Here is a 15,604-nt window from a genome sequence, read left to right on the forward strand (position 1 = left end):
AGCAACAAGAGAGGATGGGCCTGTAGAAAAACATTTCATCCGTTTTCAGTTTGGTTTGTCAGAAGGATTATAAAGAAACTTGGTGGAAGGGCGGGCCAAGGAAGAAGCCATCACATTTTGGAGTGCATACAAAACACAGGGTTGATACGCAATTAGTTTTCACTTCTGTTAACATGTAAGAAAGTGCAGTGTTTTTTTAGACCAAAAAGTTAGGTATCCAAACACAGGGCAGCCTCTGTCCTTAAAGTATCCCCTTGAAAGATCTGGAGCAGCATCTCTGGAGTAACTCTGATGGAAGTAAAACATCCTGTCATGTTTTATTTTGAATATTGTTAGGGTTAGGCATGATTGAGCCCACTTTGCAAGGGTCTATGTGACTTCTGCTTAGCATCTGTGAGACCCGTGATGAATTGGCCACCACTGTCCCACAAATGAATACTCAAGAGGAGTGTAGGATACTTGACTCCACCGATGAAATAGAGTAAAAGCAGGGGAAAGTTGGATAAAAGACATAAAAGATAAAGAGTAGAAGCAAACAAAGGAGTGATTATTAAAATGCATAACTAGCATGCTCACCATGTACTGGACGGTAGAGCTGGACTTGCGTTTCTGTCCCCAGGCGATTGATGGATGGATGGAGTTATTGATGGATGGTTGGAGAGTAGAAGGGGGGAAAAAGATAAAGTAACCAATGACAATAAAAGTGAATGGGCTAGATCAAAGTACAAGAAAGGACTTGCAAGTGTACATCAAAACTTGATTTCCTTTGCTAAGATCAGACTTTGTCAGAAAGTTTGGAGAAAGAAGAAGATGGAAAAGTTCCCGCTCAAGTTATATTGGGAAAGTAGGGAGAGGAAAGCGCACAAAGCAGGAGGTGGGGTTTAAGACATCTGTAAGACGACAAAAGGGTGGTAAGCAAGTGGTGGTTTTTTGTTGACAGAATAAGAGAAGCTCGGGGCCAGACAGAGGCGTGAAAGGTCAGCAAGGTAATTCAAAATGACCACCACAGGCTCATTACTTGTAGAGTTGTTACATGTAGCATTTATACATCAATAAATGATTAGCACGATTATTTAGGGTCATAAGTGCAATCACTTTAAATGAACAAGAGCACCGGAAACCTAATATGCCCCCTTGTTGTATTTTACAATCTCCCGAATTAAGGATGTGTTGTTTTGTAACCAGTTTATATTTTGTAACAATGTATAGGAATGCTACATGTAATATCTTTTCAAATAAAAAGAATGAAATGCTGACTGAAGTGGCGTTTATGAGCAGCTAGCTGCTGGCAATTCGTGAGGCTGATGTTGGTGCTTACTTTGTGCCAAAGAGAAACTGCCAGCCTGCTCTGAGCAGGTGTTACAGCTGAAGCAAACATCAGGTGCCATTACGCATTAATGAACCTGCGGGACGAGGAGGAGGAGGAGGAGAGGCCGAGGAGGAGGAGAGGAGGTCAGATTCGCCAAAAGGACATGTGGAGAGAAGAAACAAGAGAAGCGGGAGGGACGGAGGCAAGCAGGGAAGGCAGCAAACGAAGAAGACGTCTTTAGAAAAGGTTTGGGGCGAGTGTGCCTGTTGCTAGGCAATGAGAGGGCTGCAGTGGAAGTGAGTGTCTATTTCTGTCGTCTGAGTTTCCAGGGTCCAGACTGGCAGCTATTCCTGGAACCGGAGTCACATTCCCTGCTGAACCGACTGAGCAGGGAGAAAGAGGAGGGGGGCCATGTGTGTGCATGCGTGCGTGCGTACACACACACACACACACACACACACACACACACACACACACACACACACACAGACACACACACACACACACACACACACACACACACACACACACACACACACACACACACACACACACACACACACACACACACACACACACACAGACACACACACACACACACACACACACACACACACACACACACGGAGACATTCATTTGCGCTTTCGTTCTCTTTTCAAACACATGTGAAACATTCACAAAGTCTCTTCCAAAGTCTCTTCCTAACATAACGTACAATGCTGAGAAGCAAAACACATTCTCTTGCATGTACACCATGTTCCAAGCTTGGTCGCACACTATCATGCATACACGCTGAACACATTCATGGAAGCTCTGTGTGGGATGTGTTACTGCAGTGTGTGTATGTGCGAGCGTGGGATGGTGAGAGATCTTTATTAAAAGGATGAACTGGAATACAGGGTTAAAGACCAGATGGGGTGAGCAGGAATAGGAAGCACTGAAACTGGAGGAAGAGACTCAAATGGCGGGGTGACAGGAAGGGATGAAAAAAGGAATGGAGATGACAGATGTTACATATGGAGAGAGGGGCATGAGCTGGATAATTTGAAAATGTAAATAAAGTGTGCTCTCTGAAGGAATTGCTACTTGAGGCATGTGTTATGGCAGACAACACGCAGACGGGCACATACAAAGACACTCGTCTACAGATATGTAGACATAGCAAACAGGTATCCTTTCACAAGTCACAAATGGTGAATCTGTAAGATCATCTAAACACAAAACCACGATCTCAACGTACATTATGATGGACACAAAATAATGAGAAACAAACACGTTTAACAACAAAGACAAGAAAGCTATAGGAGAAATTGAGATTAGCCAAATTAGGAAAGAAGCAAATAGTGGAGCAGAAAGAATACATCAGAGGAGGAGGAGGAGGAGGAGGAGAAGAAGAAGAAGAAGAAGAAGAAGAAGAAGAAGAAGAAGAAGAAGAAGAAGAAGAAGAAGAAGAAGAAGAAGAAGAAGAAGAAGAAGAAGAAGAAGAAGAAGAAGAACAAGAAGAAGAAGAAGAAGAAGAAGAAGAAGGAGGAAAGGTGGATAGTGGAAAGAGGTAAGAGAAAGTCGGCGGAAGACGTGATGACCTTACCTTGACTTCTACCTTTTTGTTGAGCAAGGTCTTAGCTGCTGCAATGACAAACAGAGCGCAAACAAACCAGTTAAAAGTGGAAAAACAGAGGAGTAAAGCAACAATAATGTCTCATCTGCCACACATTTAACCTACAGTTAAGAGATGACTTTCATTTGACTTTGTGAATTAACTTAATTAAGAATTAACGTTTTGTATTGCAGTAAAAGCCACTGTCAGGGTTCATACACTTTTTTACCAATGATTTTCAATTACTTCTCCATGACCTTTACCTAATTTTCCATGACCAAAAAAACTACTCTTTCTCAACGGTACCACTGAAAATGGTTTACCTTAACCCATGGAACAGGAAAATAAGGTCTGCATATGAAAAATGTTGTGCCTATCTAAAACAAATCCAATAGTAGGCTTACTAGCTTCTACACGCTAAAGCAACTACAATCTCTCACCAGCAAAATACCCCGTCAGTTAAATGCCATTTTACGTTTAATTACTATACGACACAGTATGTATTATCTTTATAGTATTACTATTTTGGCGATTAGATAAAATATAAATTATATTTGATGCAACTTTAGTTACATTTCCATGACTTTTCCAAAACTTTGGGAAACATATTGTTTTCCATAACTTTTCCAGGGCCTGGAATTAGCATTTTGAATTTCCATGACTTTTCCAGGTTTTTAATGACGTAAGAACCCTGCACTGTGACTCAGCTTAAGTAGCCTTAGACTGAAATCACAAGGGGAACTCAGCACCTTGCTAAAAGGTTAGTTTCCTACTAAAGAGATGCGTTCAAGTGGAATAAGGGCTTTCATAGATCTACAAAGGTCCATCGTTTAGGTCCCAAGGTGTTTGATGTCCATAGCTAGTTGTTCAGGTGAAAAAGGAATTATTCCAATGTTGCTTCTCAACCAAATACATAAATCCTATTTATTTTCCCTGTGTGTCTTAAAACTAGCTCCTCAATGTTTAAGGATCAGATCCCAATGCTTTGTCTTTCAATAAAACAGAGACACATTGTCATCAGTGAAATAAAAATGTCCTCCAATTCATTGTTTTACATCAATTCCAGTTGTGAGGAAGCTGGAAGAAAGATGGCTGTCGTGCAGGGCCCAACAATAAGCTCTGCCTTTAGGAAATCTGGGGGGGGGATTAGTTTATATTCTGCTCTCTAATGAATGGTAATGAGGTAGGGGGTGAGGAAGGGAAGACTGATACTGTAGACATAATACCCATAATCCCTTTTGAACTGTAGAAACTGAAACTGAGCCAGTTTTCCGGGCCTTTACAATGACTTCACTGCTATAGCATAACATCAGATCAATGCATGGTCATCAAGACTTATGTATCCGTTTAGTTTGAAAAATTACAGTTTATTTGTATAGCTAGATATTCCCACTGTCTTTATAAAGTCTAAAGGATAAGTCTGATTTTACACTGAAAGCCTTTTCTTTTTTTTCAGAAAACAAATGTTCTGGTTAGTACTGAATGATTATTCTTAAAGGTTATTTAAGGATTTTTACATAAACTACTTACAAATAAATCTGTATTTTTAGTGGTTGTCAGGAACGCATCGATATACATCAATCTCCAAAGAACAGGTTGTATGTGTATGTTTTTTGAAGACATACCATCTGTTTATGTTTCTACATTATGAATGAGCAAATTTAATCGGTTCTAGTATGGCTTCATTTTGAATATTACACTAGCAACACTTATTGCGGAATTGACCGTTTCAAGTCCGAGACCCCTCCTCTCTGCCTTACCCGCCTGGATGTAATCCTTGCTGGGACTTTTTAAAAGGGACTGAATGCAATTTCAAGTCTAATCAAATGCAATCACATCAGCAGCCAGGTCTGGGTCTTTTTTTCTCTATATCTCTTTCCTCTCTGAACATTTTGGCATAGTTCCTATCTTATACTTTATTTTAGCTGAATTCCAGCTATTTCTTAGGAGGTCCTAGCCCTGGCCTAGCACTTTTAAGTAAAACATCACATCCTTACAAGTGGACTTCTAAAGCTGTCCCTTGAAAATCAATCTCACGTTTGAGGCGAGGTTTTCATATTCAACACTCTAGCAAGGAGCAATATGAAGTGATAAAGAATCACTACAGTGATGTGAGAGTGGCATGAATGTGAATGGTGTATTGCTGTGCTGTTGTTCCTCCTTCCAAAGGCTCCTTGTTACTGAGGAGAAGAAATGGGGTCAGAATAGTGTCAAGTTCATTCTGGCGTATTCTGTGACGGCTTGGTAGAAGAGAAGACATGAACCGAGAGCTGAGAGGAGAAGACTGCTATGTTGCTAAAATAGCTGGTGACAAAAAGCGGAAATCTCAGTGGAAACCTGAAATATCAAAAAGTAGCTTATTTTGAGCCGAAGGTGGAGAAACATGGGGGCACCCCTTACCTTGCCCCAAATTACACATGAAGCAAGAAGAGAGAGGAGAAAGAGATCAGAAACACATTCACAACTATACATTAAAATCAAGCAAGATGCACAACTGCAGGAGAGAAGCTAGGCTGAGCAAAGATTCACATGAAGGTCCGGGCGGTAATCAAACCAAACATGTGACCTCTAATTCGAGAGTTTTTAAGAAGCTTTTTCTACACATCGCATTTTGAAGGCCTGGACATAATTTAAGATACTATCACCCTCGTCCTGAATGAGGAAAGGGTGAGGTCAAGTAGATAGCGATTGTATTTGTGTGTATGAACACGCAAGATAAGAGCGATGCCTCCAGGAAACCAGTGAGGCAGAGTGAGGCTGATAGGGCGAGGCAGTCCACTATTAATATTTGATTGGAGCCTAGTGATGGCTCGGGGACACAGAGAGGACTGTGGAGTCCCAGTGGGCCACAGAAACAAGGACACTGCCACAACTTTTGATTCCTTAGCTCAATGCTAGACTGTCATGTGAGGTCTTTTTTTGTTGTTTTTTTAGGCCTGCAATCATTCCTGCAAACCCAGTAAAAACGCATTATGTTGGGACGGGTCCACATACTGTATCTGAAATGTCCAAATATTTGTAGTGTTAAAAATACCTAAATCAAAAAGGTGGATGACAATGTTCTGAAACTTTTCTTTGGTTTACTAGCACAAACGCCCTAAAAAATAAATACTATTTTCCAAAACTGCTAGAGAAGTTACCTGCTAAGGATGACTAAAGATACCATTTTGTCTTGAGAGGTTCCGGACCAAAGAAACAGTAAATAAACATTAGATTTGTCAGGGGTGCAAAAAAAAGAAAAGACAAATGTGCTAATACAAGTAGCTATAACGGCTTAATATAGCAATAGCATCTCAGCGGTTCTGTAAATTTCCTTTAAAGTAAACAAAAATGGCTTAATGCAGCACTTTATATGCTATCCCAACGGTTCTATAATATGCGCTCTGTCTGAACATAAGAGAGTTAGGTTATAAGGTATATTTAAAGTTCACAAGATGTTTAAAACAGCGAATACATCTAGTGGGAACATATGTATAAATGATGAGCTACATGTACAGTATGTGGCCTGGATGAGAGTTCATAGCTCAGTCAGTTGGCTACTATGGGTTATATCTCCACTGCAATACATTTAAATAGTAAAACAACAGCTTTAATAGTTGTGGACATCATGAGAGCCAGCCCAGCCTTGCATCTCCCACTGTGTTCACCATGCCTCTCCCCCCCCCCCCCCCTCCCACACTCGCTGGAGTGCATGCTCCATGCAGCATTCACTGACAGCTCGTGGGCAGCTCCATCCTTAAAGTGACAAGGGTGAACTTTCCAGTGTCATTGTCAGACAGAGAAAAGAAGAGAGAGGGAAAGAGGAGTGAGGGGGAAGTGCAATATGAAGAATGATGGAAAGTGAGACTGATTCTGGTGGAGTTATAGAAAAGTGACTTGCTAGAAAACTGTTGCCAGAGAGGACAGCTCTAAAAGTAAAGGTGGAGTGTTCATGTGACAGAGGTGAAGTGGGAGGAAGAAAGTTAGCAGAAAAAAAGCGAGACAGGAGAGCAGTTCTGTTAGGTCGAGGCCATGCTCTGTGGCTGCGTTGAAGAAGATGAAGGGATGAATATGGGTGGGTCAGCGAGCCTATCAGATCGAAGACAGGAGGTGACATGTTTGCTGATGAGGAAAACGACAGCAGTAGTTGGGCTTCCATACATCAACATCGATTGGGCAAATAGAAAGTGAAATATTCACCAAAAAATTCTCAAAGATTAATCATTGATTTGATTTAAGTGGAAGAGCTTTTGCTAAAAAAATAGCAACCTGGTCACATTTGTTATATTTAGTTTAAAAGGAGGTCTGAAATGATGGCTTTATCCATGATTAATTCCTACTGTCACTTTTATTGCATATTTTATAATTAGTTGTCATTGGCCATCAGCCAACAGCTGAACATCACAAATTCTAGTTGACACTTTTCCCATTCTCTTTATGATATGTTTAACATGTAACAATCCTCAACTTGTCTTAACTAAGCAACTGGATAAACACTAGTTGAAATTAACTTTTTTATGATTTATCAAAAGGTTGCGTAAAGCCTGCTATATAGTCAAATGGAACCATAGCTAATGCTGCAGGTGATAAGTGAATGGAAGATGTGGTTAGTGACGCGATCATGCGCTGAGCCCCCCGTGCTGAGGAAGAAGAGGCAGAAAAGAGGGGAAATGGAAGGACCATAAAGTGTGAACGACAGGAACAGAGAAGGGTTAGAGGCGTGGCATGCCCTGTGTGCTCCACCGTGCTACCTTGTTCCATCAGGCCTGCGGCGGAGCCGGCAGCTGCAGCCACTGCTGCTGCTGCCACGGTGACCGAGGCTGGAGTGGTGGTCTGCCTGCTGCCCACTGTTAAGAGTCCAATAGCCAGTCAGTTGCAGAGCAGGGAGGAAAGGAAGGTGAGAAGGAATTGGATGAGAAACAGGGGGAAAATGGAAAAATGGTGGAGTGAAATTTAGAAAGAAAGGGAGGGTTTGAGTCAGAGACAAAGCAGGTAGGTGGCAGGGTGAGGAAAAATGTAAAAAAGGTGAGGTGGAGACAAACATAATTTATGAGTTCATTAGGGGGGTTAATTCGTATACACAAACTAGAGACACAAAATCTGTCACTTATGAATCTGCTGCTGGTAGAAGGATCAAATCAAATGTCAAGGAAAAACACAAATCTCAAATTAATTTGACTCAAAGCATCCCTGAAAACAGTGTTATAGTTAGGATGATGACAGTGATGAAGTTGCAGGACTTAGTCAATGTTAGTAAATGTTAGATTTGTAGAGCTTGTTCACCTCTACAACAGTCAGAAATATGTTAAATGCATAACAGGCGGTCATACTTTGTATTCAAATTAAAACATATTGTAGAAATAATAGTGAACTTTAATTTAAACCATAACCTTATCCTCATACATTTTGAATGCTACAAGATATAAACATGTGGATAGAAATAGAAGCTCCCCTGTGTCAGCACAGGGACACTGATACACTGCTCTGTATAATGTATGATTCATGATGAGAACTTGTTTATGTGCTAATGTAGTGTTATTAAGTTATGTATTTGTCACCTAATGACCTCACACTTCATAAGAGGAAAGAGAGAAAGGAGAACAAATGTATTTAAGAACTTGACACAGCAGGGCCACACACCTGGGTCAGTGTTTGTGTGTGTGTGTGTGTGTGTGTGTGTGTGTGTGTGTGTGTGTGTGTGTGTGTGTGTGTGTGTGTGTGTGTGTGTGTGTGTGTGTGTGTGTGTGTGTGTGTGTGTGTGTGTGTGTGTGTGTGAGTGTGAGTGTGTGTGTGTGTCCTCAAATTGAGAAAGTGTGATCAATAGAAAACTGTCTCCCCAGCAGTAACATCTCCACATCATAAAAGGTTACGTATAAGTAGAAGCTAAAAACGTTAAGCGTGCTCAGTTATTGTAAATAATTAAAGCTTTCTATACTGTGATCTCACTGAACAGGATATGCTCTAAATCTAAATGAGACCAAAATAAAATGTATTTAACAGCTATATTTTTTAATATACCATTTTGAATAAGTTGTACAAGACTATGCTTTGTATTATAACGGTCTAAGTACCTAACCTGGATAAAAGACACCAAAGGGAAGCACTGAAGTTGCACTGAGATGAACTTTACATAAATATATTTTTTACGGATCTATTGACCAAGGGAGACTAATCGGTCTGTTACTAAATGTCTAATGTTACCAGTGTTTACGAGGCACATGCCACCATTTGGGCAGACATCAAGGATATTCTTGACATATATATTTGAATATATGCTTATATTCAAAAATCTTTCTTAGTACTTAATGTGTATTAACATATAACTGGCATGCAGCAGATACAATCCCAAAATGTTGCATGCGTAAATAACCTTTATATTGATGGATGTTGTTCCACTGATATAAATGGTCGAACAGTTCTAAACGATTATGTTGAGGCAACACTTACCAGAGAAATTTCGAGAAACCAGCATGGTAGTAAGAATAGCCCCCTGAGGAGAAAAAAAAAAAAAGTTCAAATGTAAACACTTTAACTAGCAACATAATCATTTTGAAAAATGTATGTGAATAGTTTTTTAAGAATATGCCACATTTTTATATATTTTTCTATTCAAAGAATACTGTATGTTCCTGCATCATGGTCCCTATTTTAAATATCTTACATTATTTTCCTTTTTCTCGTTTGCTCTGCAGTTAAATGTCTTACACTGCTAGTCCATGTTTTTCTAAAAATGACAAGACACAGACAACTGGTACATGCCAATGGCAGGTTGGTTGCATGTTGGTCACCCATTTACTGGTATTTGAGCCATGCCAAGACTAGCCAAAAGCAGCAAGGTAACAGTGGTCTGCTCCAATGGCTGAGGTGTTGTATTTGCACACACTTTCAGCAATACATCGGTGAAGAAGGGAAACCAGGAATTGAGGATAAGTCTGGATTTAGACACTTTTTTAATAACTTTAAGCATATGCCATCTTCATAAAAAAATATATATATATGTTTTAAACAACAGGCCATGAATTTGTAGATCACCTTCTGGCAGTAGCGCTTAAATAAAGAAGTAGAAATAAAAGAATAAAGTTGAGGAAATTATCATTTTTATCCTGATCTTATCAGAGCAGAAGTGGAAGTTGTGGGGGAGAATGAGCATGCAAACAAACCTTGAGTTTCCTCCTGGCGTTGAATTTCTTCAGGCACTCCACGGTCTCCTGTCTGTGCATCATCGACGCCACTGTGGACCGTTGCTGGGAGAAGGAAGAAGAGAAAGAGGAGGAGAGAAAAGTGGCGGAAACACAGGAGGAAAGTTCATAAAAAGAAGAAAGAAAACGACAAGATGAAATCAGTCATACAAGTCTTTTCAATGCGTGCAGTAGATGTGTGAAAAAGAATTGCTGTCTGATTGTCCATCTCCAGCAGGGGACACTTACGCAGACCCACGGGTGCTTGAGGGCCTCCTGAGCAGTGATCCTCTTGGCTGGGTTGATGGTCAGCATCTGGTTGATCAAGTTTTTGGCCTCAGGTGTAACTGTGTCCCACTCCGGGGAAGGGAACTAAAAAGAGAAGCAGAACCACGTCTTCAAATTCAATGTGGAGCTGAAACAATCTGTTGAACAATCCATTCTTTGATGGACAGATTTAATCATTATTTTGATAATGAAATCCTAATTTGTCATCAAAGATGCCAGACATATGCCGGTTCTAAATTTGCAGGATTTCTCTGCATAATATTATTTTATATGAAATATCTTTGAGTATTGGGCTATTTGTCCGAAAAAAATAGCAATCTGAAGACAAGACTTTGGGCACTGGGAAAATGTATCCAATCAAATCAATAAAGACACTGATGCTACTAACGGTTACTACCGTTAATCAGAGAATTTCAATGGTGCTGGAATCCGGCAAAACGACAATTTTTAAATAACTAAACCAAAAGGTTTACATGAAAATGTTCATTATTACTGTAATAATATTGTTATTATCCAGCTGCTTTTGAAATATTCACAATTATGAGACAGCACTTTTAAAGTTAATTTTTTAGAGGCAAGTTTAAATCTTTTCGCCATCCAAACATTGAAAGACAATCGAATTAAGACCTTTGACACCTCTAGATGTTGAAATTCTGTTTGATCTAACATAGGTAATTGCAGAACCATTCAAGCTTGCATTTAAATGTCAAGAATGCTCCCCTTGGTTTGCTATTTGTTAGACTTTTTTGTGACCCAAGTCATCAAATCTGAATCAGTTACTGAATGTGCATGTTTTTGTTTTTAAATCATATATTAAACATGCAAATACAAGCGAACCAATCAGGGCAGACTGGTCTCTGGTTTCAGACAGAGGCTGAAAAGGGGTGCTGCAGCAGTATGAGAAAAATAGAGACCTTTTTGAACATTAAAGCGTGTAAACATGTACAGTAACAGTAGAGCAGAGTCCTGCATCGGGTCGTGTACCCGTCGGGTGACCCGGCAAAAAAAGTGATTCGCGGGTGCTATTTTTTTAAACGCTTTTTTCAGGGTTTGTTTCTGGGTAAAACAAAGATGATGCGGGTCGGGTCGCAGGTGTTGCATAATAAATATATCTAAATAATAATAATTTAGTTTAATGTTTAAATCCTCAGAACTCTCTCCGCGGGACCGCGCATAATCATAACCTCTGCAGCGCATCAATCTGCTGCTGAGCGCGCCACATTCGAAATGGCTGAGGTGAAGGTGGAGCTCGGAGAATACAGCATTTTCAATAACACTTCCTCAAGAGCGAAATGCATCCAATTGATAGGACATGCCTTGAACATGACAGCCACTGCCCCCCTGTGTGTTTTTTTCAACAACATCTAAAACCCAGTCCAAGCTCGGCCCCTGACAATGTTTTTTGGAATTCTGATCCCACACATGTCGAGGTCTGATCCCTGAGCCCAGAATCCCTGCCAGAGAATCAGTCCGCCTGTCTCTCTCCATTTGGCATGAACTTAAATATGATCTCAGGTGAGCCTCCCTCTCTTGCAACCCCTGAAATATGAATGAGGCGACTGAGTTATGTAAGCACATCCAAAACGAACGGGGGCAGTGGGAGGAGAGGGGAGGGTATTACAGCAGGAGCGGAGAAATAAGACAGCAAGAGAGGAGAGGAGACTCACATCGTAAGCCCCCGCCTTGATCTGCTGGTACAGCTTGTGCTGGTCCTCGTCCCAGAAAGGAGGGTAACCCACCAGCAGGATGTAGAGGATAACCCCTGAGACATGAGCAGAAACACACACGCACACGCACACGCACACGCACACACACACACAGAAAACGTGCTTCAGTATGTTCTTTTTTGTGTACAATTATCAATGAAATACCATAGTGTATGTAAAGTGTGTTTCTCTGTACAACTCACCGCAGGCCCAGATGTCCACAGGTTTGCCATATGCCTCCTTCCTCAAAACCTCAGGGGACAGATACCCCGGTGTGCCAGCAAATCCTGCAGCACACACACACACACACACACACACACACACACACACACACACACACACACACACACACACACACACACACACACACACACACACACACACACACACACACACACACACACACACACACACACACACACACACACACACACACACACACACACACACACACAATGGATTGATTGTGACTCAAGGCACCATATGTGCTATCATTAGATAAGCTTGTTTAGAAAGCAAGATAGTCTTCCTGTTATCATGACCTATTCATCCATACAGTGGACTGAGATGTAACAGGAAGATTCAAAGCTCGAAGATCTTCTTGAGCTTGACCTTTATGATCAGAGTTTGACATCCTTAAAAAAAGGAAAAGTGCACATATCCTTAGGGGAAGTGAACAAGGAGCATTAATGAATGACCATCGTTGGTACCAGATCGAAATGGGTTCACTTCTTATAGCAAAGTTCTGATAAAGTGTTTTTTCCGAAGACAAACTGGGCCACTTTCTTGTAAAAAGGACGAAGGTCTGATTTCAGTACAATACAAGCTAGGGTGGCACCAGCAATGTCAGTTCGAATTGATAAACTAAGCGTACATTTTCTAAGGAATGCATCCTAACATCAAAACTTAAAGCATGAATAACAATTTATCATAACGATATACTCTTTTCTTGTAAGTTAAGACATGCTCTCCTCCAGCTGGACCCTCCATTACCCTTTATTATATGTAGGTCTTTCTTCCTTTACTAAGTATTTAACATACATTCGTAAGCCTAACCTCTGACAGGAAGTGAACTAATTAACTGAGCTTTAAGTAACTCCTGTATCTTCTGTACCTACCAAACCAGGCCTGCTGATCCCCCTGCACCTCAATGGCCAGGCCAAAGTCGGCCAGCTTCACTGCGGCATTCTTACATTTGCTGGCTAGGAGCAGGTTCTCTGGCTAAAGTGGGAAGAAGGAGATAAAGGAGATCACCAAACATTTTTGAAAGGAGGGTTGGGGGCAAAACAAATTAACAATGTCCAAATGGGGGAAGATAGCTATTCATGCACAATGTTTGTAATTGGGTTGATTAAGTTCTTATCATCACACACATACAAAACACACATACACACACGGACATAGATGTCACTTAAATTACTTGTTTGAACACATAAAATAAAAGTTAAACCAATGCATTTTTGGCCTGACTTTGAATTAACTGTTTAGCTCACAAAAAGCTGCAGTGCTTTCTTGTCCTATCCTCATGCGGTGTGCTGTGGTCTATAGGCTCCATCTCTATGGCCCAGATAATGCGTTCCGCCTCATTATTCTCTGTCAGAAGAGGGCTCTAATAATGGGATGCTATTCCCACTGGCCCTGCTCATTTTGTCTCTCGACATCTCTCTCAACTCTCACCTAATCATTGCCTCTGTTACTGCAGCTGGTAATCTCTAATGACAAATAAAGCATTCCGGTGGAAAATATTAACACAAAATAATAAGTGTCTTTTATTCATCGAGTTGTTTTGTTGAAAAGTGATCAGACTAGATACCAGGGTTGGCTAACAAGCTAATTTGTTCAGTCAATAGCCAGTATTTTAGGCTAGACAATATATGATTTCCCACTCCATTAAAACAAGGACATGCAGTTCTTTGACTCTGCCCATTACCATACCATTACGTTCAGCCTTTGTTTAACAGAAACTCCCAGACATGGTTATCATCTGCAATCCCTGATTGTGTTTTGCGCCCTTTTTAAATGCTACAACCTCTTTTTGGCTAAACCATCAACAGTAACACCTGCATTCATTGCTGATGTACATTTCAATTCATGTCTAATAATTTAAGTCCACAATATGTGTTAATTATTATGTGCTTTACTGCACACCTTCTGATTCCTTCTCTCCCCTCTTTTCCTTCAGCTAATTTGTAGTACCAGCCCGTCTTAGTCAATTATTTAGTAGGTTTGCTAAGAAATTCTTAGTTGACGAACACTGATATGTTGATTTAAACAAACTCAAAATATTCTTGGAAATAATTAATTCTGCATTAGAAATTATTAGAAATTAATAGACTAAATAAATCTTGGTCGAGGATAGCATCACCGATTTGCAAGAATATATTGCATGCGCTTATAGCATTTGAGCCCATGTATAAAAGAAAGGGAAATATGTGATAGAGACTTAAGTTAGCAAACCGGTAATCCTGAGGTTCTGCAACCTTGCGTCATAATGTTCTCTGAGCTCCACCATTTGGCTGGGCTTTACCCCTTTCTGAATGAGGGAGGTAGAACATGCCAACACTGCAGCCGTAAGATAATCAGCGGAAACTAATGTGGGTGGAAATTCTGATGAAGCATGCACTTCCATCGTAAAGGTGCATAAACGCAACCCATTACATGCACATCACCATGACTTTTTGATACAAGCGCTCCATCTCTTTAGCACACACATACACTCAGACATGCCCACACAGAGAACCTGATGACGAGGTTTGGGTGAAAGGCAGAAAGATGGAAGGTTACAGAGGAAAGAGAAAGCTGTTTTCGAGAGCAGTTCATGCGTGGGTGTTTTATATGAAATGATTCTCCTCTTTCTCTTATTCCTTTTATTTATATGTTGGTAGAGGATTTGGCGCTGCTGTGGTTTTCCTACTAAATCCTTTAAATAAGTGGAAGAGATGTGTGTGTGTCTAGATTAAAGACAGGGATATCTTTTCTTTTACAATGTTTACACACTATTGCAAACCAGATACCTTTAAGAAAGGCCTAAAAAACGTTCTTTTGGAGTTTTTCTATAACATTTCATCTAATATGTTGCTTAACACTAGTAGCATGAGATGTTGGAAACCTTATGTTTCAAATCCCAGCTCTAACTTAATTATTGTGTCATTAATGGAACTTTCATTACATCCATTACTTGTGTAGACTCAAAATAATGACCTTCCTGAGAAATAATATTTGCTGTACTTTTTAAACATTGTAGAGCTAGCACACATGCATTTGATGTGCGTTGTCATCTTATTTATCATAACGCAATTTCTAACTCAAGCGATCTTGTCACCCAGGCTGTCCTCAGTCATCACACTGTGACCTATTGCATGAAATGCTCTCCGACGCTTGGGTGTGAAACCAGATAGGCGTGTTGGCTAAAAAAAGAATTGGCCACAACAGTTCTGATAAACACAACACGGCTTTGCTGGAATGCTTGGACTGACATTTGCATAAAGGAGGTCTACTCAACAAAGGGCATCATGCAAAACCAGGTGCAAAATACAAGCATGCACA

At 40.4% G+C, this 15,604-nt stretch overlaps 1 protein-coding gene across 42 annotated transcripts in view; it reads right to left on the minus strand.

Moving 5' to 3' along the window:
- Window positions 1-15,604, minus strand: part of camk2b1 (calcium/calmodulin-dependent protein kinase (CaM kinase) II beta 1) — an 89,066-nt gene that overhangs the window by 40,153 nt on the left and 33,309 nt on the right. For 12 of the 42 annotated variants that reach the window (XM_079687795.1, XM_079687797.1, XM_079687794.1 and 9 more), the window contains 9 exons: window positions 13,177-13,279; window positions 12,262-12,345; window positions 12,020-12,114; window positions 10,314-10,436; window positions 10,047-10,130; window positions 9,334-9,376; window positions 7,638-7,733; window positions 2,899-2,936; window positions 577-609 (listed from right to left, as the gene is read on the minus strand). In XM_079687795.1, coding sequence (XP_079543921.1) covers window positions 577-609; window positions 2,899-2,936; window positions 7,638-7,733; window positions 9,334-9,376; window positions 10,047-10,130; window positions 10,314-10,436; window positions 12,020-12,114; window positions 12,262-12,345; window positions 13,177-13,279 — 699 coding nt within the window. The remainder of the gene's footprint in view (window positions 1-576; window positions 610-2,898; window positions 2,937-7,637; window positions 7,734-9,333; window positions 9,377-10,046; window positions 10,131-10,313; window positions 10,437-12,019; window positions 12,115-12,261; window positions 12,346-13,176; window positions 13,280-15,604) is intronic. The other 30 variants (XM_079687803.1, XM_079687807.1, XM_079687802.1 and 27 more) reach the window with 5 other exon arrangements.

This window comes from Notothenia rossii (genome assembly GCF_949606895.1).
Source record: "Notothenia rossii genome assembly, chromosome: 6".
Taxonomy (NCBI): domain Eukaryota; kingdom Metazoa; phylum Chordata; class Actinopteri; order Perciformes; family Nototheniidae; genus Notothenia; species Notothenia rossii.